At 42.9% G+C, this 21,862-nt stretch overlaps 1 protein-coding gene and 1 long non-coding RNA gene across 5 annotated transcripts in view; both read left to right on the top strand.

Moving 5' to 3' along the window:
* Window positions 1–5,828, top strand: part of LOC129058551 (uncharacterized) — a 38,279-nt gene extending 32,451 nt beyond the window's left edge. The window contains exon 2 of the long non-coding RNA XR_008523721.1: window positions 5,656–5,828. This is a non-coding gene — a long non-coding RNA (uncharacterized LOC129058551). The remainder of the gene's footprint in view (window positions 1–5,655) is intronic.
* Window positions 5,829–6,698: 870 nt separating this feature from the next.
* The window catches only part of GXYLT2 (glucoside xylosyltransferase 2), an 87,428-nt gene continuing 72,264 nt past the window's right edge, over window positions 6,699–21,862 (top strand). The window contains exon 1 of one of the 4 annotated variants that reach the window (XM_024244365.3): window positions 6,699–7,169. In XM_024244365.3, coding sequence (XP_024100133.1) covers window positions 6,895–7,169 — 275 coding nt within the window. In that variant the 5' untranslated portion in view covers window positions 6,699–6,894. The remainder of the gene's footprint in view (window positions 7,170–21,862) is intronic. The other 3 variants (XM_063721974.1, XM_063721973.1, XM_063721972.1) reach the window with 3 other exon arrangements.

The following is a 21,862-nucleotide window of genomic DNA, read 5'->3' as shown; positions in this document are numbered from 1 at the left end:
AAAAATTAAATAAATAAATTTCCAGTCTGATAATTTCAACATCTGTGGCATATCTGAGTCTAGTTTTAGTGTTTGCATTGTCTCTTCAAACTGTATTTTTAGTCTTCTAGTATGCCATGTAATTTTTTGTTACATGCTGTATACAATGTAATAGAGAAAATAAACTATGGTAAATAGGCTTTTAGTGATAATGGTGGTAAGGTGTCAGGGGAGGGGAAGCATTCTACAGTCCTATGATTAGGTCGCTGTGTTTTAATGAGCCTATGCCCCTTGGCTAGAAACTTCACAAGTGCTTCCAGTCCCCCTCTCTGTAGGTGGGACAGGATGGTTAAGGGGAGCTGAAGTTGGGTATTTCCCTTCCCCAGTTCACTTAAGCTCCGATAAACCCCAATAGGTTGATAAAAAATAGTTTCTCTTGAGGGCAAGAAGAAGGTGTGATGTATTTAAAAATGATTACTTTTTCCTCCCCTTGCCAGAGCAGTAGGGGATTTTCCTCTAGTGTTCACTGTGAGAACCTGGCAGAGCTCCTGGAGGTAAACTCAAAAAAGAGTGGGTCCTGTAAGACTGAGCCCCACCAACCACCAGGATTTTTAACTTTCCAACTTTTCCACACTAAGCCTTCAGCAATTTGTGAATTATAGTTTAGGTTTTCCTACCCCAGCACCGGTTCCTGCAGAGGTTTCTGCTTGGGTTAAGTTGCACTTAATTCTCTGTATTTCCCTGGCTTTCCAAATTCTGGGACAATGGTTTGCCCCATGACCTTACTTCTCTGATGGACCTAAAAATAATTGTTAAATTTCAGTTCGTGCAACTTTTCACTTGTTGTTAGGACAGAATAATGAGGTACAAACTCCTTACATGACAGACTGGAAACCAGAAGTCCTATCTGCTTTTTCTTTTTAGCTGAGCAAATTAGCTAAGTCTTCTGTGTCTTAATCTCCTTATCAATAAATGACATAATAGCATCTACCCCTTAGATTATATGAGTTAACACATGTAAAGTTCTTAGAATGGAACTAGCATTTAGTAAGACATAATGAATGTTAATATTGACTACTATTATTAGTGCATTTATGATGTAACTTCAAAATAGGAATATATGTATATATATACACACGCAGATATAATAAATATTTTATAATATCAATAAATATATATTACTCCTTAATCGCTGCTTCATTAGATCAATGTTTGCTGGATAGGGCTCCAGATTGGGCCAAGTTAGGATAAATAGCTAACAACTAGTAGTTGACAATGAATGCTTTATGGTAACCATTAATTTCACATAGAATTGCTGCACTTAATTCTCACAAGAAATATATAAATGCTATTATTATCCTCATTTGATATATGAGGACATGAAGCTTAGGAAGAGAAAGTAACTTGCCCAGAAGTGTGCAGCTAGTAAGGAATGGAGCTAATATTTGACCCTAAGAAATTTTACTACAGAACGTGAGCTCATATTTTTCTGCCTTCTAATTTATTATTTTTTAAAAGCTGTATAATATTCTACAATGGTATAAATGCTCAGCTGATTTACAACAAATACTAATAATATTCACTAAGAGAAAGATGATCTTTTCAACAAATGGGTTAATTAAATATCCATAGAAAAACATAAATCCTGTCCTCTACCTTTATACCTTACACATAAAAATAATCCACGATCGGTTGTAGATCTACTTGTGAAAAATCAAATAATATAGAGTCTAGAACTATGCTTTCCAATGTGGCAGCCACTAGCCCCATGTTACTATTTAAATTCAATAAAATTAAAAATCGTTTCCTTAGTTGTACTAGCCACATTTCAAGAGCTCCACAGCCACATGGGGTTGGTGGACTACCATATTGGATGGGAAAGATATTGAACATTACCATTATCACAGAAACTTCTATCTTTTATTTATTATTTTTATTTTTGTAGACATAGGGTCTCACTTTGTTGCCCAGGCTAGTCTTGAACTTCTGGCCTCAAGTGATTCTCCCACCTCCTGTCCCAAAGTACTAGGACTACAGGTGTGAACCACCATGCCCAGCCCAGACAGCTCTATTGTAAAAGAAGATAAAAGAATTTCTTGAGACCAAGAGGTAGGCAAAGATTTCTTAGACAAAACACCAAACCTACTAACCCTGAGAGAAAAGACTGATAAGCTGAATTTCAAAAAAAAAAAAAAGAAAGAAACTAGATCCTTCCAACAATCATGTGAGTGAAACCAGGAGCAGATCTTTCCCCAGCTGAGCCTTCAAATGAGACCACAGACCTGGGCCAACAATTGATTATAGCCTTGTGAGAGACTGTGAAGCAGAGGGCTCAGCTAAGCTATCCCTAGATTCCTGACTGACAGAAACTATGAAATTATGCATATTATCTTAAGCCGCTAAATGTTGAGGTCATTTTTTTGCAACAATAGATCAGTAATATAAGAGGTGAGGGAAAGAGGATGGTTTCCACCTAATTTCTGGCTTGAGCAACTAGATAACTAGAGGTGTCAAGATTCTAGGAGAAAAAATAGATTTCAGAGCTTCCAAATTATTAAATATTCCCACATCCAGAACTTTAAATACAGTGGATTCTCAACGAATTAAAATAAAATGCTAATATGACGATGATTTGGAATATAATTGAATTTTAGATGATTTATAAAGCGTTATAATTAAGCATTTTTTTCTATCAGACATCTAAGTAAGACATTCGGTAAACCATGGGTAAGGGAGTCTAGAAGCCTTTTCTATAACATTAGAGGATGTAACTCATTCTCTCTTGTCACCGCCAGGTAAGAAGTGCCTTTCACCCTCTGCCGTGATCCTAAGGCCTCCCCAGCCATGTGGAACTACATGTGCATTGCCATTGCGATTTCTCTTCTCATGATCCTGATATGTGCTATTGGCTACTTACGGAGCATACAAGCAACACACAGCCTAGATCCTCCCATTCTTCTGTTACCAGATCTTTAATTTTGCCCTGAATACCTTGGTTGCAATCACTGTCCTTGTTTATCCAAACTGCATTCAGGAATACATACGACAACTGCCTCCTAATTTTCCCTACAGAGATGATGTCATGTCAGTGAATCCTACCTGTTTGGTCCTTATTATTCTTCTGTTTATTAGCATTATCTTGACTTTTAAGGGTTACTTGATTAGCTGTTTTGGAACTGCTATCAATGCCAGGAACTCCTCCGATGTCCTGGTTTACGTTACCAGCAATGACACTACCCCTGTATGATGATACCACTGTGAATGGTGCTGCCAAGGAGCCACCACCACCTTACGTGTCTGCCTAAGCCTTCCAGTGGGCGGAGCTGAGGGCAGCAGCTTGACTTTTTGGACATCTGAGCAGTAGTTCTGTTATTTCACTTCTGTGATGAGCTCTCTGAGCTTGTTTGTTGCTGAAATGCTACTTTTAAAAGTTTAGATGTTAGGTTGAAGCCTGTAGTTTTCAACATATGCTTTGCTAGAACACTGTGATAGATTAGCTATAGAATTCTTTCTGTAGGATTGGGGGTGTAACAGGCTTCACTAACCTTCCCTAGGCACTGAAACTTCCCCCAAATCTGATGGACCTAGAGTCAAAGAAGTCCACTTTTGTACCTGCTGGGCTCCAATGTTGGGCAGTTAGTCACATTTTTTCTTTCTGTTCCCTCTCTTTTGAAAGTGTAAAATAAAACCAAAAATAGACAACTTTTTCTTAAGCCATTCCAGTGTAGAAAACAAAACCTTATGAAAACAGGAATGTCAATTATGTAATCATTATTCTAATTAGTTAAATAGAAGTCCTTATGTATGTGTTGCAAGAATTTCCCCCATAACATCCTTTATGACTTAAGTTCGATGACAGTTTGCGCTTGGTGGTAAAGGACTTTCTCCATGGCCTGAATTAAGACCATTAGAAAACATCAGGCCATGGGAGCAGTAACCATCTGATGACTGTTCTTGTGCATCCAGTGTCCAGGGACATGGGCGACGTGCCTCATCTGTGTTAGAGGGTGGAACGGATGCGTTTGGCGCTGCATGGGATCTGGTGTTCCTCTTCTCCCGGATTCACATCCCCACCCAAGGCCCTCTTAAGTGTTCTGCCCTAGCCTGGTTCAAGGAGGTCATCCAACTGACTTTATCAAGTGGAATTGGGATATATTTGATATACATGTGCCTAACATCACGGAAAAGGGTTTTCCTCCTTCTTTCCCTGCAAGGGACATCTTACTGCTTTGAACTTCCAAGTATGCCTAGTCATCTTTTAAAATGTAAAAGTTTTCAGAAAAATGAGAGTTGCTTTCCTTGTATGTGCTTATTATCTTGACTACCTGAATTGCAAGGGATTTTTATATATTCATGTGTTCCAAAGTCAGCAACTCTCCTGTTGGTTCATTATTGAATGTGCTGTAAATGAAGTCTTTTGCAATTAAAGTGAGATTTGACCACATCCAAAGAAAAAAAAATTAGAGGATGTAGTTTTCCACCAATCAGAGCAATCCAAACAAATCCAAAAGTTGAGTTTGGACTCAGTGGAAGGAGGCAAATCAGGCTTTTTTTTTTTTTTTTTTTTTTTTGCTTCAGTGAGGTTCAAGAAAACTGAGTCCTCTCTTTGGTCCATTATTCTTTGGTGTTTGAGGCTAAAACCCAGGCTACTAGTCAAGTGTTACTTTGACTCACTTTGCCTTTGTTTATCCTTGTTGCATCTGTCCTCCTAGAGGTAGAAGGGAGGGGGCAAGACAGAGTTGGGAATGCCTGCTTCTCTGGGCCACATGTTAACATAGTGGTGGCCATTTCTAAACCTGAACGATCTAAACATCATGCCTTAGCCTGGCCTAGTGTTTCTCAACAGGGTCCCACATTGGTCCAGGATAGTTTTCGTTGTTGGCATGTCCTGAGCATTGCAGGAGGTTTTGCATATGCTAGTAGAACCTGTCAGCCTTCCCACAATTCCAGATGCTTCCTAGTAGTACGGCACCTTCCCCCTCATCTTTGAGAACTAATGGATTCTTTGTGCTTACTCACCTACAACATGTCCCCCACACTGAACTTGCACCCTGCCATTTCCTAGATGTCTGCTTGGCAAGAGCTTCCAAATTACTAAATATTCTCATCCCTAGAACTTTAAATACAATTAGTTCTCAAGGAATTAAAATAAAATGCTAATATGAGAATAATTCAGAATATAACTGAATTTTAGATTATTTATAAAGCAACATGGAATCTTGTAGAAACTCAGGGACAGGCTGGGCGCAGTGGCTCATGCCTGTAATCCCAGCACTTTGGAAGGACGAGACGGGTGGATCACTTGAGGTCAGGTGTTCAAGACAAGCCTGGCCAACGTGGTGAAACCCCATCTCTATTAAATATACAAAAATCAGCCGGGTGTGGTGGCGCAGCCTGTAATCCCAGCTACTTGGGAGGCTGAGGCAGGAGAATGGCTTGAACACGAGAGGCAGAAGCTGCGGTGAGTTGAGATTGCACCATTGCACTCCTGACTGGGCGACAGAGCGATCCAAAAAAACCCAAAAAAAACAACAAAAAAAAAAACCTGAAAAACTCAGGGACATTGTTATAACTTAATTAGTGTTCTTTGTTCTGTGGTGTGCTGAAAAGAGAGTTAATGGAGTCCTGGCTATCAGTTCACCGTGAGTCATAAGAGGATGTGTCCTAACGTTTCAGATTTGTAACTGGGGATCCCCTGGAAGAATCGTCTGGAAATTACGACCTTCATCTGGCGACCTCTGCTGTTAAAGTCTCCAAAGAAGCCGTTCTTACATTGTGTTGTGAAATTATTACTCTATCTCAAATCTGTGCCAGAAAGAAAATAAAATGTGTTTATGTATATATTATAAGCTATGTTTTATTGAACTAATCATTACAGAACTTTTATTGGGTACCGACTGTGAGCCAGGCACTGTGCTAGTTTCTTTGAAGGCATTATTTAATTTAATGCTCACAAAACGCCTCTGTAGTGAGCAGTATTGTCATTCCCATTTTGCATGTAAGGAAGTTAAGGCTTAAGAAAGTTGTGCAGCTTCCTCAGGATCACCAAGCCAGTTAAGGACAGTGTCAGATTTCAAATCCAAACTTTGAAATTCATTCTCTAATTTCTTCAGACTACATGAATCGGTTCGGTCCAGTCTAGGTGTCCCAAGTTCTACTTTGGTGTTTTGAGTCTGAAATCCCAACCACTAATCACGTGTTACTTTTACTCGCTTTGCCTTATTGCATGTGTCCTTGTTGAATATGTCCTCCTCCAGGAAAAAGGGAGGTGGCAAGACAGAGGCGGCAATAGGGGTTTATTCAACAGATACTTATTGGGCACCACCACCCGCAGATCCCTGCACTGGGCAAACAGGACAGAGATGTTCCTGCCTGAAAGGATGTGTGGATAAGTGCACAAATGTGTGGATAGATGGATAAAATAAATAAGGAGGAAACACATGGAATACATCAACAAATAAGTGAATCACGGTACGAGAGAATCAGCGGGAACAGTGGATGGCATGGGTGGGTGAGTGAATGGGGAGGTAAACGAACGAACGAACGAACGAATGAATGAATGAATGAATGAATGAATGAAGTGGTTTTGAGTCTGAGCTACCAGAAGCCCGAGCGCCTGGCTGCGGGCGGGCGGGCGGGTGGCGGAGGGGCGGCTACTCCACACAGTACGGTAGGCGCAGGCTGCTCCTCCTGTAGCCCGGCTCTCACCGCCTCCCCCTCCTCTCCTCCCTCTCCCCCTCCTCCGCCGTCGCCGCCGCCGCCGGCCGCCCGCCGGCCGCCACGACCCCAGTCCCCGGCGGGCGGGCGGGCGGAGGAGGCGACCGCCGCGCGCTGCTGCACTCGTCCTGCCGCCGCCGCGATGCGCAGAGGGGCCGAGCCGCCTGGGGGCCGCCGCCGCCGCCGCCGCGCCGCACCATGAAGCTCCGCAGCAAGGCGGCGGCGCTGCTCTTGCTCGCGCTGGCCGCGCTGCTGCTGGCGTTGCTGTCCCTGCGCGCTGGCCGCGCTGAGCCCCCAGCGCTGCCCGCGCGCCTCGCGTCCGCCCCGCAGCGCCACCCCGCGCCTGTCCCCGCGCGCTGGCCGGGGCCGGGCGCCCTCCCCGGGGCCAGCCCGGGAGTTCGGAGGCGCCGGCCCCCGCGTCCGCGCCCCCGAGCGGGCCGCCGGGGCGCTGCGAGACTGGAGAAGTTGGCGAGGTGAGTCGTGGCAACCCCAGAATCCCATCTGCGGACCCGTGTCTCGCTCCCTACACCCGTGCCAAGTCCAAGGGAGGCTTTGGGCTGGAGAGACAGACTTCCAAGTTTCACCCACGGGCTGCCCACTTCTGTTTCTTAGCCCGATAGAAAAGAAGACCCACCTTGGTGGAGTCCCCCTAACAGCTTGGTGTTGATAATCACGTACATTTTTGAAGTGTCAAGGAAAGTGGTTTCGTACATTACATTTTTTAACTGTCAAGGCAAGGCGTATTTTTGCACTCTTGCAAACAAGCACCCTTTGTTTAATTTGTCAAAAGCCATCACGATGCAAGAATGTTTTATCTAATTCTCATGTTTCACTGGAGAATTTTACCGAAACCTTAGATATGATTGAGTTGGAAAAGTTAGATGTTTACCAAGGACTGGCAGCCTCTCATTCAACCTCGAGTACCCCCATGCTTAGAACAGAAGAGACACTTGACCTAAGTTTATTAAAAAGAACTTTTCTCCTTGAAAGGACTGATGCGTGGCACAGAAAAGACAGAGTGGGGGTTTCCAGATCCTCATTCTGTTTCAGGCTCAAGTGTGGTCAAAGGGTCCTCCTACAAGAAAAACATCTTAACCTTAGACCTTCTGTTTGATACTCTCTTTCCCTACACAAAGCCTAACACGCGGAGGCTTTTCAGCGGAGAACTTTATATTTGGCCTCAGGGTTGCTGGAACGCCCCGCAGGTTAGGGATTTGAGTTCATTTCCTTTGTTGTGGAGGACTTTTGAACAATCCCCTTGTCTTGTAGCGAGTCTGTTTCGTCTGCCCTTTCAAAACTGTTGTTTCTAACTGCCATTGCAACGTCCTCGTTTGCTGGGCTCCTTAATTTCAACCTGAAAGGAGTTGAAAAATTATTTTTGACCATAATGACTAAATCTCTTTGGTGCTTTTACTGTAACTAAAAGACAGGAAACCTCAAGAAGTAGCTGTGTCAGCCTTTGTTTCCCTTCTGTCTCAGTACAGATGGGTACTGACAAGTTTTAGGGGGAAAAAACCCCAACAATCTGTCACTTTAAAGTACTTATAACACTTTACAGCCCTTTCTGGATGTATACAGTCTTTAAGGATATCTCTGTTAGGAAATTAATAGGATTTCTCCTCTTCTATACTGGAGTCTCTTATAAGAGATTAATTAGGGTTTAACTGCAAGTTTAATATGATTGCTAAGTTTGATGGGACAACTGGTAAGATAATAACTGTCACCCTTAACATCGCTAACCTATTGCCAGGGACAGTGCTAACCGCAGTACATACAAATAGTCACAGTTAACACTTACATATACAACTACATAATCTACACCATAACCTCCCCCCACCCCCACCACTTTTTTTTTTTTGTGACAAAGTCTCCCTCTGTCGCCCAGGCTGGAGTGCAGTGCTGCGATCTCTGCTCACTGCAACCGCTGCCTCCCGGGTTCAAGCCTCCCAGATTCAAGTGATTCTTGTGCCTCAGCCTGCCAGGTAGCTGGCAAACAGGCGCGTGCCACCATGCCCAGCTAATTTTTGTATTTTTAGTAGAGAGACGGGGTTTCACCATATCGGCCAGGAACTCCTGAGCCCGGTGATCCATCCGCCTCAGCCCTTCCCAAAGTGCTAGGATTAAAGGCGTGAGCCACCGCGCCAGGCCCACACCATAACCCTTTGACAGTGGTTCTCAAAGTGTGGACTTCAGACCAGTGGCACAGGCATCATCTGGGAACTTGTTAGAAATGCAGATTCCTGGGCCCCACCCCAGCCCTACAGAATCAGAAGCTTTGGGAGGTCAGCAACCGTGTTTTAACAAGTCCCTCCCATTGTTTCTCATGCACAACAAAGTTTGAGAACCTGCTCTGCAAAGTAAGCACCAAAGGTATCCCCACTTTTCAGATGGGGAAAGTATTGCACAAGGGTTAACAGTTTGTCCAAGGTTCACAGGTAACCTGGTAGAGAAGGATAAAGATCCAGGCAGTGTGGGCTCAGGTTGAGTACTTACCTGCTATGCTGATGTCAGGCCAAAGACTTGCCTGCAATTCATAATTTTACTGAGATGTTTTTTAAAGAAACACTGTAGATTTTTGGATCTGTCTCATTCTTCAAGGTGTTGAGAACAGTGGCGCAGCATCTTTTTGTGTCTATCTGAACAAAGTGTCTCTGACTAGGAGGAGATCATGAACAGAATCCAAATGGATGTTTTAGGGAAGGACTGTTTCTATTTCCAGGAGCAACAGTACCCTTGAAGCCATTTTTCTTTTGAACATATCTCTTAGATTATCATGGAAATCATGGCCAACACCATAGGAATAAAGAACAAAATTTTAAAACTGGGGAAGGAGTAAAAAACAAAAGCCACAGGAAGTCTCAGGCTCAAATGCATAAACAGTTGACATTTTCTGGGACTTATTTATTGTTTCTCTTGCTACCTCCACAGAAATGGCAACAGAAGATTCTGAAGTTGTGAGGGAGCAGGAGGAAAGATCTCTGCTCGGTCTCCTTTATTGCTTTCCTAATTCTGCTTGGGTTAAATTTTTGTGGTTTAGGAGGAATTTCACTTAGGGAGGGAAGAGAAAGCCTCGTGTTTTCAGAAAATGAGTGCTTTAATCTCTTTACATGGCTAGAATCCAGAAGAGAGGAAGGCTACGTGATCTCATTTCTCTGGCCTGGGGAGGGTCAGGCTTGTGGTTGTAGTTAGCTGAGAGCCTGGAGTTGGATGTGACACAGCCCACCACCTGCTTACCATCCACAGCCTGTGCTGCCTCGCCTCCCACAGGGGGCTGCTGTAAGTGAAGTTCTGCCACGTCAACGCAGGAAACATAGCACTCTCCTTCCACATCTTGTTTTCATTTCACAGAAGTTTCCAAGGACTTGCCTCGTTAGTAGGCATACCCTTCAATTTTATAACTAGTCATTTGTATGCAATCTGTCCTGTGGTGGCCTCCTTCTCTATAAATATAAAGCCAAGAGGTAAGTAAGGTCTGAGCTTTTCTGTCAAGGGGGGGTTTGAAAACGGACACCATTCTGGAAGCAGCAGTCCCAGTGCACAAAAGAAATGAAATCTTCCTTCTATTTTGGCTTATTGGTGATTTATAGCTGGCTCACTTCCAAAAAGAGTCTGAGACGACGTATAGCAAAAGACACATATACAATAAGTCCATTGAAATGGTATAAAAAATGAAAAGTCATAAAGAAGAGGGGTAAATAAATACTGTTTGTCAAAAATAAGCAGTACCTTTGTTAGTAGGATTAAGTGTTCAATTTAAGCCTGGCAGCCATTTCAAAAAGGGAAGCATGATGGGCTGCCTCATTCTCACTGAATAAGAGGAAAGGTTTATCAAGAGAGATCTTTTTTTTTTTTCATGGAACTGAATGATAAAATGAGAATTGTACTTGGGAATAGATTTTAGACATTAGAAGACTCCCTCTAGGTTGCTTCTGAAAACTCCTCCTTGAGCCTACATACAGAAAAGGAAGGTTAACTGCTAATCAGTGCAATATCGAAAAGAATTTGGCATGTGGAGTCCAGCAAATTGGGTTCTAGTCCAAAGCCATTTCACCTTATTTTCTTCATCTGTGAAATGAACAAATTAATCCAAAAGTTGTCTAAGATATCTTCCAGCTCAGACATTTGATGATCCTGTGATGAGATCATCAAGTTTAGCAGCAAAATCCCAACAATGGCTATTGCATGGCTCTTTGTGCTAACTCTTGCAAAATCACTGTTTCTCATTTATGAGCTCCATCCTACCGCTCTTACTGATTACTCAACCGCAACCCTGTCCTGAACTTTATTCTTTTTCTTCTGTGTTGGCCTGGATATTGCTGTTTCTCTTAAAATATGGCTTCTAAGGGAGACTTAAGATACCTCTAAGCCCTGTAGTTTTCCTCTGCCATTTTATTCCATAGTGATTCAGCAAATGTGATTGCACATTTACTCTGCCAGGCACTCCTGGTACAGTGATGAATGGAGTTGCTGCCCTCCCAGAATTTGGGGATGAGGGAAAGGAGACAATACAGAAACACATTACACTTGGCAGCCTCCCCAGCTGCTCCAATGAAAGGAAGTATGTGTCTCATCAAGAGGCACCATTTCCTGCAGTTCCCTTTAGTGTCTGAGATAAGTCTTCTCAGAGTGTTCAAACCTGAATAAAGGTCTCACTAAAAAGGGATGGTATTCTGTAGCAAAATGCTTCATCTATGGCCATCCTATAATTAGCTAATAGCCCAAGAGCACATTAAAGGTGTCTGGATCTTGAGTACCGTCTATGATATTATGTAGTGTGAGTCTTGAGTCTATCCACAATTCATTTTTGTTCATTGGTCCATGAATCCCCTCGATCACTCTCCACACCTACTCAGTCAGTAAGCCCTATTGGTTCTGTCTCAAAAATATATCCCCAGTTCCACCATTTCCACTCCATAGTTACTTACTGAGCTCCTAACCACCATCATTCCCTAGCTGGACACCTGCAGGTGCCTACTCTGGTTTGTGTGGTTCCACTCTAGCGCCCTCTACAGTCCATTTTCCTTACGGCTGCTTAAATAATCCGTAATAGGTAGACCAGATGGGGTCCACCTATTTGCTGGTTAAAGCCCTCCAGTGACTGACTTCCTGTCACACTAAGAATAACTTTAAGTTTCCCAGTGTGGCCTTTGAGCCCTTGCTTGATTTCAACTCCATTTCGTTTTCTGGCCTCCTCTCCTACCACTCCCCATTCACTTGCTCTGCTTCAGCCACACGGGGCTTCAAATACACCAAGCCCATTCCTGCTTCAGCAGCATGCATCTCTCTGTGCTGGAATGTTTGTGCACATCCTAGCATGGCTAGCTCCTCCATTTCTTTCAGGACTATGCTCAAATGTTTTCTCCTGAGAGGGGTCCTGCTAGCCGCTCAAGAACTCCTCTCCATCACTCTCTTCTTCTTTACCCTGTTTAGTCTTTTGTTTTTCACAGCACTTATTGTGTGAATATTGTATGTTATTTGCTCCTGCCCCCTCATGTACACTTAACAGTGATCTCCTTAAATCACTGTTTAACTGACTCCTAAAACAGAGATGATCTCATAGCAGATATTCAATAAATACTTGTTGAATGAACTAATGAATGGGTGCAGGACCTGCCTATGCCAGCCGTGTTCCAAGATTTACTTATAGTATTAAGTTCCTTGTTATCTAATAATATTCAAAATAGTCCCATGCCCTTTCGAAGAGTAGTGAGGGTCTTTAATAGTAACATCATTAAAAGAGAGGGATGTTTTTCCCTTTAAATAGGTTTTATTTTTTATTACTTTTATTATTTGGGTTTTTTTTTTGAGATAGTGTCTCACTGTCACCCCAAGGGAGTGTCTAAGCCCACCATGATGATCCATGCCTTTCACAGTGTGAGCTTCTTGTATCCAGTACTAAGCCTGTCAATACATTCATTTCTCTGCCAACAGCTATTGGTCCACAGGTGTGTCATATGACCCAAACTGGCCCAATCAGCCAGAAGGAAAGAACTTATTTTACATTATTAAACAAAAGACTCCATCTTCTAGATACAACCAAGGAAATAGCCCCAGCTGCCACCGTGATCGTAAGGGAATCACCTTTAGGATGAAGCCATCTGTTTGGGCAGTAGAAAAAGAAAATACGGGTCCTTGAGGACACCACTGAGTCCCAGAATCAAGGCATCCTGAGGTCTAACGTTTCTTGGGCCCTGTGTTAGAGTTGAGGGTTCTGTTACTGCATCCAAAATCATCTTAGCTGAACCAGATGATTCTTTTAAATCACAATCTTGGGACTGTTGATGGAGAGAAAGGGGAATAGTTGGGTGGGGGCACCCAGGAAGTGAGCATCCACCACACCCTAGAGCAGCTATTATGTACACTTGACCTTATCAAAGCCTGCGGGTGACTTACTAGAGGTAGGTTCCTGAGCCAAATCAGAGCTTTCCTTAAGGATTTTTAAAAATTGGGATCAGAGACTATATGGTAAATGTACCTGATGGCAATAGTTTGAGCATACCCTTAGAATGACCCTGCATGCCAGATGCACCTGAATGTGTGTTCCAACCTAGGGAATCCCGGAGTGGCCAACCCAGAGAGTCATTCTTACGTTCTATGAGGAACATCTGAGCCCTCGACCGGCCCCATGGAACACGGGCTATACAGGGGATTAAGGCCTTGAGTTTTGGGTTGCATGAAGATTGCCAGGTGGAGGTTGTTGAGGGGAGTGCGGCAAGTGAAAACGCTATAATATGTAAACTGCACACCTTTTGCAAACAGTTGTGGTTCTTCTGCCCAGCCCTTCCCCTCTGGGCTGTGCAGTCATCTTGTCCAACCCACTGCCACTGGACTGTATGTAAGGCGGTCCTCCTGCCCACCCCATTGCCACTGGACTCTCTCCCCTGTATGGAAGCCCCCAGTAAAACCCCAGGTCTCATTTGCTGGCTCTGGGTCTCTTTTGCAGCCTCTTGAACCTGGTGCCTTCCCCATTGAGGTTAATAGGGGTTTACAACAGAGACCTAAGGGAACAGCGTAAGGGCAAACTGTTTCTAGTGGCTGAAGCTGTACGTTATGCAGCTCAGGGATTGCAACTGTATTTCTGCCAGTGGAGAAGGCTTTTTTGCAGTAGGAGCTCATGGAAACCAAGATGATATGGAGAGATGAGAAGTGATGCAGAGCAACCCAGATGGGGTGGGGCAGGGTGGGGTCAGGTGGGCTGGTGGCGGGGTAGGAGGGCAGCTCCCAACACTGTTCCCAAGGCCAGCTTCTTGCCTTTCACTGGTTGTGCTGTTTCAACCTTTGCTAGATTCTGTGATGTAATGAGTTCCCCTTTTTTTCTTAATCTAGTTTGACTTGCATTTGTTACTTGCCACCAGAGAGTCCTGACTAATTTGAATATGTAGCACCTGCTTTTAACACCTTTCCTAAATTCAGTAAATACTGGCCATATTGACACGATTCCTTTTAAAACTCACAGGTGAGAGTCTTTGGAAGAGAATTTGAGAACAGATTTGTTTTCCTTAGGAATACTTCATTTATAATTCACTGTAAAAAAAAAAAAGACAAATTTTATGTTACACGTATTTAGCACAATTTTACAAATAATAAAAAGAAAAGAGACTTCTGTTGAAGATAGAATTCATTTATTCATTTTATGTTTCCCTTAAATATTCCCCAGCATTTATTTCAGATTATGAAGTTCCTAAAACTCCTCTTGGAAAAAGAAGTTTTTTGACATGATACCTTTATTGGGAGTTGCTGATTTTGTGCCAGAAAAGAGTAACCTTGATATGTTTCAAGTGACTTTTAGATGATCCCCTATCTCTTTTAGCAACATGAGAGACTGTAATCTCATATGGTACAATTTATAATCCAAGCTTTACATAAGACAATAGAGAATACATAATCCAAAATATGACTCTCTTTTATGAGTGAGAAAACTGAGATCCGAGAGGTGAAATAATAATGTACATACACCGAGCACAGTAGGTTAGCTCATGGGCGTCACCAAATGATTTGCTGTTCTGAGTACTATTATCCATCATTGCATTGTTAGTTAGGAATTGAGCCATAACTAGACCCAGCTAAGTACCCGTGTGACTTTGAACAAGTCAGTCCTCGGCAAATTGTGGCTTTCTCAGAAATAAGCTCAGTGACAAAATGAGACAATGCAGGTAAAGTGCTGACACTGAACATGCCACACCAGAAACTCTCAGCAAGTGTTAGCAAGGGCAAAGCTGCAGATTCAAGGCTGGGCCTGGTGGCTCATGCCTGTAATCCCAGCACTTTGGGAGGCTGAGGCAGGAGGATCGCTTGAGCCCAGGAGTTAGGGACCAACCTAGGCAACATAGTGAGACACCCATCTCTATTTCAGTTTTATATTTTTTAAAAAAGATGCAGATTCAAGCAACCTTTTCTTGTGGGGGTAGGTATGACTTGAGGAAACTGAGACTCAGCTTCTATATATAATAAAGGATACACCAATCTCAGTCTCCTGGTACTCATTAAAAGCTGAAGGAGTGTGCCCAGGCACGGTGGCTCAAGACTGTAATCCCAGCACTTTGGGAGGCTGAGGTGGGCAGATCGCTTGAGGTCAGGAGTTCGAGACCATCCTGGCCAACATGGTGAAACCTGGTCTCTACCAAAAATACAAAAATTAGCCGGGCATGGTGGCAGATGCCTGTAATCTCAGCTACTCTGGAGGCTGAGGCAAGAGATATTGCTTGAACCCAGGAGGCGGAGGTTGCAGTGAGCCGAGATAGCGCCACCGCACTCCAGCCTGAGTGACAGAGTGAGACCTTGTCTCACATTAAAAAAAAAAAATATTTACTAGCAGTTCAAATCCGATTTGTAGTAAAGTAGAATGTTGGTACATAAAATAAAGTGCTTTTTGCTGCCCTGCCTAGCCTGGTTTTGGCATGGATATAACATATTTAGAGAAAAATGAAGGCTTCTGATGAATGTCATGTTAATACTTAATAATAATGATGATGATAACTAATATTGAATGATGACTTAAAATATGCCACCTACCTTATTAAGCACTTCACTGCATTATTTCATTTAATCTTCATAATAACCTAGGAGGTAGGAACTCATATTGGATAGGGCAGAACTCTTTCAGCTGTACGTGATAGAATACCAGCTCATCCGTTTGTATCACTTAGTCATAAAAGGGGTTTTAACTGGCTCATAAAACTGGAAAGTGCAAAGAGATAAAGCTTCAGTCACAAGTGAAGCCAGGATTTCTAACCATCTTGCCTCCTTTTAGCTCTGCTTCCTTCTGCGTGGGCGACACTCTCAGGTAAGTTTTCTCCATGTAACGATTCCCAATAGGTCTGGGCGTGCAACCTCCTCTTCTAGTAGCCCCTAAGGGAAAAATTCCATCCAGCAAAAGTCCCAGGACTGCCTCTGTTGACCTCACTTGAATAACATGTGTTTCCAATCACCGATGGCTACAAGTGAAATGTGCTTACAGCTGGTGGGGTGAGGGGCAGCTCATTCATCCCCTCCAAGCCTCATGGAGTGAGAACAGAAAAAGAGTGGTGTCCCCAACATAAAATTAAGATGCTTTTACCAGAAAGTCCTAAAGTACTGGCATTTTACCAGGTGCCAGTAAGAAACCCCGAAACCCAAAGCAGATGTCCATTATCATCGGTATGCCCATTTTACAGGTGAGGAAACTGAGGGCTAAAGGTGGTTAAAGCACTTGCCCAAGATAGGACAGTCAAGTGGCAGGCCTAGAATTTGAAGCCAGGTCCATGTGCTTTTAGAGCAAAATTGCTAACCACCGTGCTATAGCTGAGAACAAATCTCACAATTTGAACCATTTGATAGCTTTCTAGAACCTCTCTAGTTTTTTGTAATTGTTCAGATTTGTAAGGAAAAAAACAAGGTATGAAAATGATCCTAATTCAAGTTTAAAAGTTTTTATATGTTTACATATTTATATACACACACCCACATATATTGGGTATAACTCTGGAAGACAGTATACCAAAATTTTAACGGTAGTTATGAAATTGGAATTGAGAGCCCCTCATTTTTGCTAGTGGTATTTAAAAATTTTTCTATGATATATGCACTACTTGTATATGCATTAAGCAACTTAAAGTATATAAATTACCATAAAAATTAAAAATCCCTTGATGGCCTGAGGCTTAGGAAGCTGGAAATTAGTTGGGGAGACCATTTTTCTTCATTTCCCCCTCTAAGCTTTGAAGTCCTTCATGTTCTTTTTCAGGAAATGAGACAGAAATGCCCCTTTGCGGAATATGTAATCCTCATCTAATTTTTCTCCCTTGTATGTCAGCAGCCATTTATTTCAAACTAGCCCTGCTGATTCATATTTTAAAATCTCAATAACATGTTAATTTGGAAAGGAGAAATAGAGTCTCCTATAACATGTTAATTTGTTAATAGGAGAAATAGAGTCTCCTATATGTTAGGAACAATCATAAGGGAAAAAATGAAATGAGAATAATCCAGGCGCCTTCATAGAATTCTGGAGGGGGAATAAATCAACACAAATGTGAATAACCTCTATGAATGGCAGATGGGTTTGTTAGGAAGGTAGAGTTGGCAAAGGTCTGTTGTGGATATCATTCCCTGCACACGAGCACCCGGGGAGGTGTGGGAGACTGAAATCCAGTCCATGCCAGGAGCCTTGCATAGGGGCTTCATCTGCTCAGAGAGGGCTCTTTTTCTTTTCTTTTTTTTTTTTTTTCAGATGGAGTTTCATTCTTGTTGCCCACGCTGGAGCTCACTGCAACCTCCGCCTTCCGGGTTCAAGTGATTCTCCTGCCTAAGCCTCCTGAGTAGCTAGGACTACAGGCATGCGCCACCATGCCCAGCTAATTTTGTATTTTTAGTAGAGACAGGGTTTCACCATGTTGGTAAGGCTGGTCTTGAAGTCCTGACCTCAGCTGATCCCCCTGCCTCGGCCTCCCAAAGTGCTGGGATTACAGACGTGAGCCACCGCGCCCGGCCAGAGAGGGCTCTTTTTCTAACTTACGTGTATGTGGTTCCAAATACAACATAAAGATTAAAAGCATGGCCTCTTAAGTCCACCTCTCTGGGTTTGAATCCTTGCTGTGACACTTACTAGTTTTAAAGCTTATGTATGTGCACAATGATGTCTAAAAGCAAACACACACACGTATACACATAGCTGTAATTACCAACTTTAGGCTCTGAACACCTCCCATGCGTTAGACCTAGACTTTGTTTAAGAATACAGCCTCATTTCAGATATCATGAGCCAAGCTAAATATGTACTATTAATAATTAAATGCATTTATCAAATAATGTCATGAAGCCCCCCATGGAGTTTTTTGGCACTCTCTTGGCATTATTCATATAACACCATGACTTCAAGGCAAATGCCACCTCTTCTGTCTATCTTGAAAGATTTATGATATTTGATTTAACTCGAAACCATGGGTCATTAAAAGTGATTTAACTGTTAGCAAAGTCCTTAGTGTCATGTGTGGGTTCTGAGTGAAGAATCTGATCATGATGTCAAGGGAGAAAATTTTTGACAGGGGATTCATGCTTTCCAAAGCCTGTGGTTTGCAGGGAAGTTTAGTAGTGACTCTCAGTTGCCAACACTTGACATGGCTATAATTATCCATCGCCGGACTCTTCTTCTAGGGGCCATATCAAGGTGTTGTTTCTGCTTCTTGAACTGCCACTCTCTCCTCATTTGCAGACTTTCTCCATGTTAAAATAGCAAAAACGGTTTCATCTTGCAAAATACTCTACTAGGGAGGGGGACATCACTAATCTATTCTTCCCATAAGGTGAGCATATTCAGCTTCTTAAAATTCATCTTCTACCATTTTCCCCCACGTATTTCTGTTTCCTTCTGTAAGTAAAACTAGTTGCCAACAGCACGGGTTAGGGCTATATTTGAAAGAAGTGCGATTTTCCATCCAACTTACCCTGCTGGTCTGTATGGCAGCCTCAGGTTCACCTGAGTTAATTTAGCTTGACAGTTCAGGAGAAGCACTGATAAGAGAAATAACAGGAGATGGCAGAAAAGAGGGTCTGAGTAGGACCAATTACTCGCTTTAATAATTCAGTGTGTTTTGCAGTAATAGGCTACAAAGTAAATAGCACTACACATAAATGCCGTATTTCATTATTTATACACTCCAGAAATTGAAGTTTAATTAAGTCACATGCTTGAGACTTTTAAGCGATTAGGGAGACGCTTGTCTCAGGCACCCTGGAGAGGAAGCATGGAAGTTGCTTCTCCCTCCGAGGCTTCTGTGTTATTCTGAATATCATTTTTCATTTGCGCGTGGGGAACACTGGAGCCAGGACAACTAGGGCAACATTTTACAAACTTCACTCATTCCCACATGGCATCACAATTTTATTTTTTTTTCTGAAACGGAGTTTCACTCTTGTTGCCCAGGCTGGAATGCAAATGGCGCAATCTCGGCTCACTGCAACCTCCACCTCCCCAGTTCAAGCGATTCTCCTGCCTCAGCCTTCCAAGTAGCTGGGATTACAAGCACCTGCAACCACACCCAGCTACTTTTTTTTGTATTTTTAGTAGAGACCAGGTTTCACCATGTTGGCCAGTCTGGTCTCAAACTCCTGACCTCAGGTGATCCACCCGCCTCGGCCTCCCAAAGTGCTGGGAATACAGGCACGAGCCACCACACCCAGCCCACAATTCTTATAATATTGCTATACTACCATTACCTGCTTTAAAAATTTTTACAACATCTATCCATGGTATAAATGCTAAGTGCATTGATGTATTTATTTATTTAATAACAACTTTATTGCAGTTTAACTCAAGTACCTTTTAAAAGTATACAATTCGGGCCAGGCACGGTGGCTCACGCCTGTAATCCCAGCACTTTGGGAGGCCAAGGTGGGTGGATCACGAGGTCAGGAGTTCAAGACCAGCCTGGCCAACATGGTGAAACCCCGTCTCTACTAAAAATACAAAAAATTGGCCAGGTACAGTGGCTCACCCCTGTAATCCCAGCACTTTGGGAGGCTGAGGTGGGCAGATCACCTGAGGTCAGGAGTTCAAGACCAGCCTGATCAATATGATGAAACCCCGTCTCTACTAAAAATGCAAAAATTAGCCAGGCATGGTGGCAGGTGCCTGTAGTCCCAGCTATTCAGGAGGCTGAGACAGAAGCATTGTTTGAACCTGGAAGGCGGAGGTTGCAGTGAGGTGAGATCATGCCACTGTACTCCAGCCTGGGCAACAGATCTAGACTCCGTCTCAAAAAAAAAAAATTAGCTGGGCATGGTGGCACATGCCTGTAATCTCAGTTAGTCAGGAGGCTGAGGCAGGAGAATTGCTTGAACTGGGTGGGACCGGAGAGGCAGAGGTTGCAGTAAGCCAAGATTGCACCACTGCACTCCAGCCTGGGCTACAGAGCAAGACTCTGCATCAAAAAAAAAAAAAAAAAAAAGTATACTATTCGGTCATTTTTAGTTTATTCAAATAATTGTTCCATCATCACCACAGAATTTCAGAACATTTTCACATTTTCTTTTTTTTTTTTTTTTTGAGACAGAGTCTCACTCTGTCGCCCAGGCTGGAGTGCAGTGGCATGATCTCGGCTCACTGCAAGCTCCGCCTCCTGGGTTCAAGCAATTCTCCTGCCTCAGCCACACGAGTAGCTGGGATTACAGGCATGCACCACCACACCTAGCTAATTTGTATGTTTTTAGTAGAGATGGGGTTTCTCCATGTTGGTCAGGCTGGTCTCAAACTACTGACCTCAAGTGATCCGCCCGCCTCAGCCTCCCAAAGTGCTGGGATTACAGGGGTGAGCCACCGCTCCTGGCCTCATTAATCTACTTCCTGTCTCTGTGGCTTTGCCTATTTTGGACTTTTCACATATGTGGAATCATAAAATATGTGGCTTTTTACATTGTCATTACGTTCACAGGTTTACTGTTTTCAAGGTTCATTTATGTTGTAGCATGCATCGTTATCATACTTGATTCCTTTTTATTGCCAAATACTATTCCATTGTATGGATATACCATATTTGATGTATCAGTTTACCAGTTGATGGACATTTAAGTTGGACTTTTTGGCTACTGGGAATAATGCTGCTATTTGAACATTTATGTACAGCCTTTTATGTGGACACGTTTTCAATTCCCGTATGTATATAACTAGGAAAGGAACTTCTGGGTCATATGGTACCTTCTATATTTAACATTCTCAGGAACTACCAAACTGTTTTCCAAAGTGGCTGTACCAGTTTCTAATCCCACCAGCAATGCTTGAGGGTCCTAGTTTCTCCACATCCTAAGTACATTTATTTTTAAAAGAAACTTTACATCAGAAAGCCAGAAATTGTCAGTGATAACATAAATAGAAGATAATTGTCAAATCAAACACTAAGAACACTAAATGTTGTCATTTTTAGTTTGGTATTCTTTCCTGCTGAAGGTTCCAGTGTCTTTTCAATTGAAAGGGAGGATTAGATAATATCAGAAAAGTGTTCAAGACATGTAAGCAGCAAGCTAAGCCGAGTGCAGTGGCTCACGCCTGTAATCCCAGTACTTTGATAGACCAAGGTGGAAGGATCATTTGAGCCCAGGAGTTCAGTCTGGGCAATATAGTGAGATCCCATCTCTACCAAAATAAATAAATAAATAAATAAATAAGAAAGGCCAGGCGCGGTGGCTCATGCCTGTAATCCCAGCACTTTGGGAGGCCAAGGCAGGAGGATCACGAGGTCAGGAGTTTGAGACCAGCCTGGCCAAGATGGTGAAACCCCATCTCTACTAAAAATACAAAAATTAGCTGGGTGTGGTGGTGGGCACCTGTAATCCCAGCTACTCGGGAGGCTGAGGCAGGAGAATCGTTTGAACCTGGGAGGTAGAGTTGCAGTGAGCTGGGATCACGCCATTGCACTCCAGCCTTTGCCACAGGGCGAGACTCCGTCTCAAAAAACAAAACAAAACAGAATAGGAAAATATTAAAATTCTTAACAAGCATCAAGCTGAGACTTTATTATTGTTGGTGTTGTTGAAAAAGCACTGAAAATGGAATAGCTTTCTCACTGTGTGACTCAGTGTTATTTGCTGCATTGGAGTCTAAATGTTTACTAGCACCTATGCATCACTCCATTGGAATACATGGAATTAGGAGGCAGTAGGTCTTACGCAAGACCATTTCCGCTTACATAGTACA

Source organism: Pongo abelii, chromosome 2 (assembly GCF_028885655.2).
Source record: "Pongo abelii isolate AG06213 chromosome 2, NHGRI_mPonAbe1-v2.0_pri, whole genome shotgun sequence".
NCBI classification, from domain to species: Eukaryota; Metazoa; Chordata; class Mammalia; order Primates; family Hominidae; genus Pongo; species Pongo abelii.
This window is presented reverse-complemented; position numbering and strand designations above follow the sequence as displayed.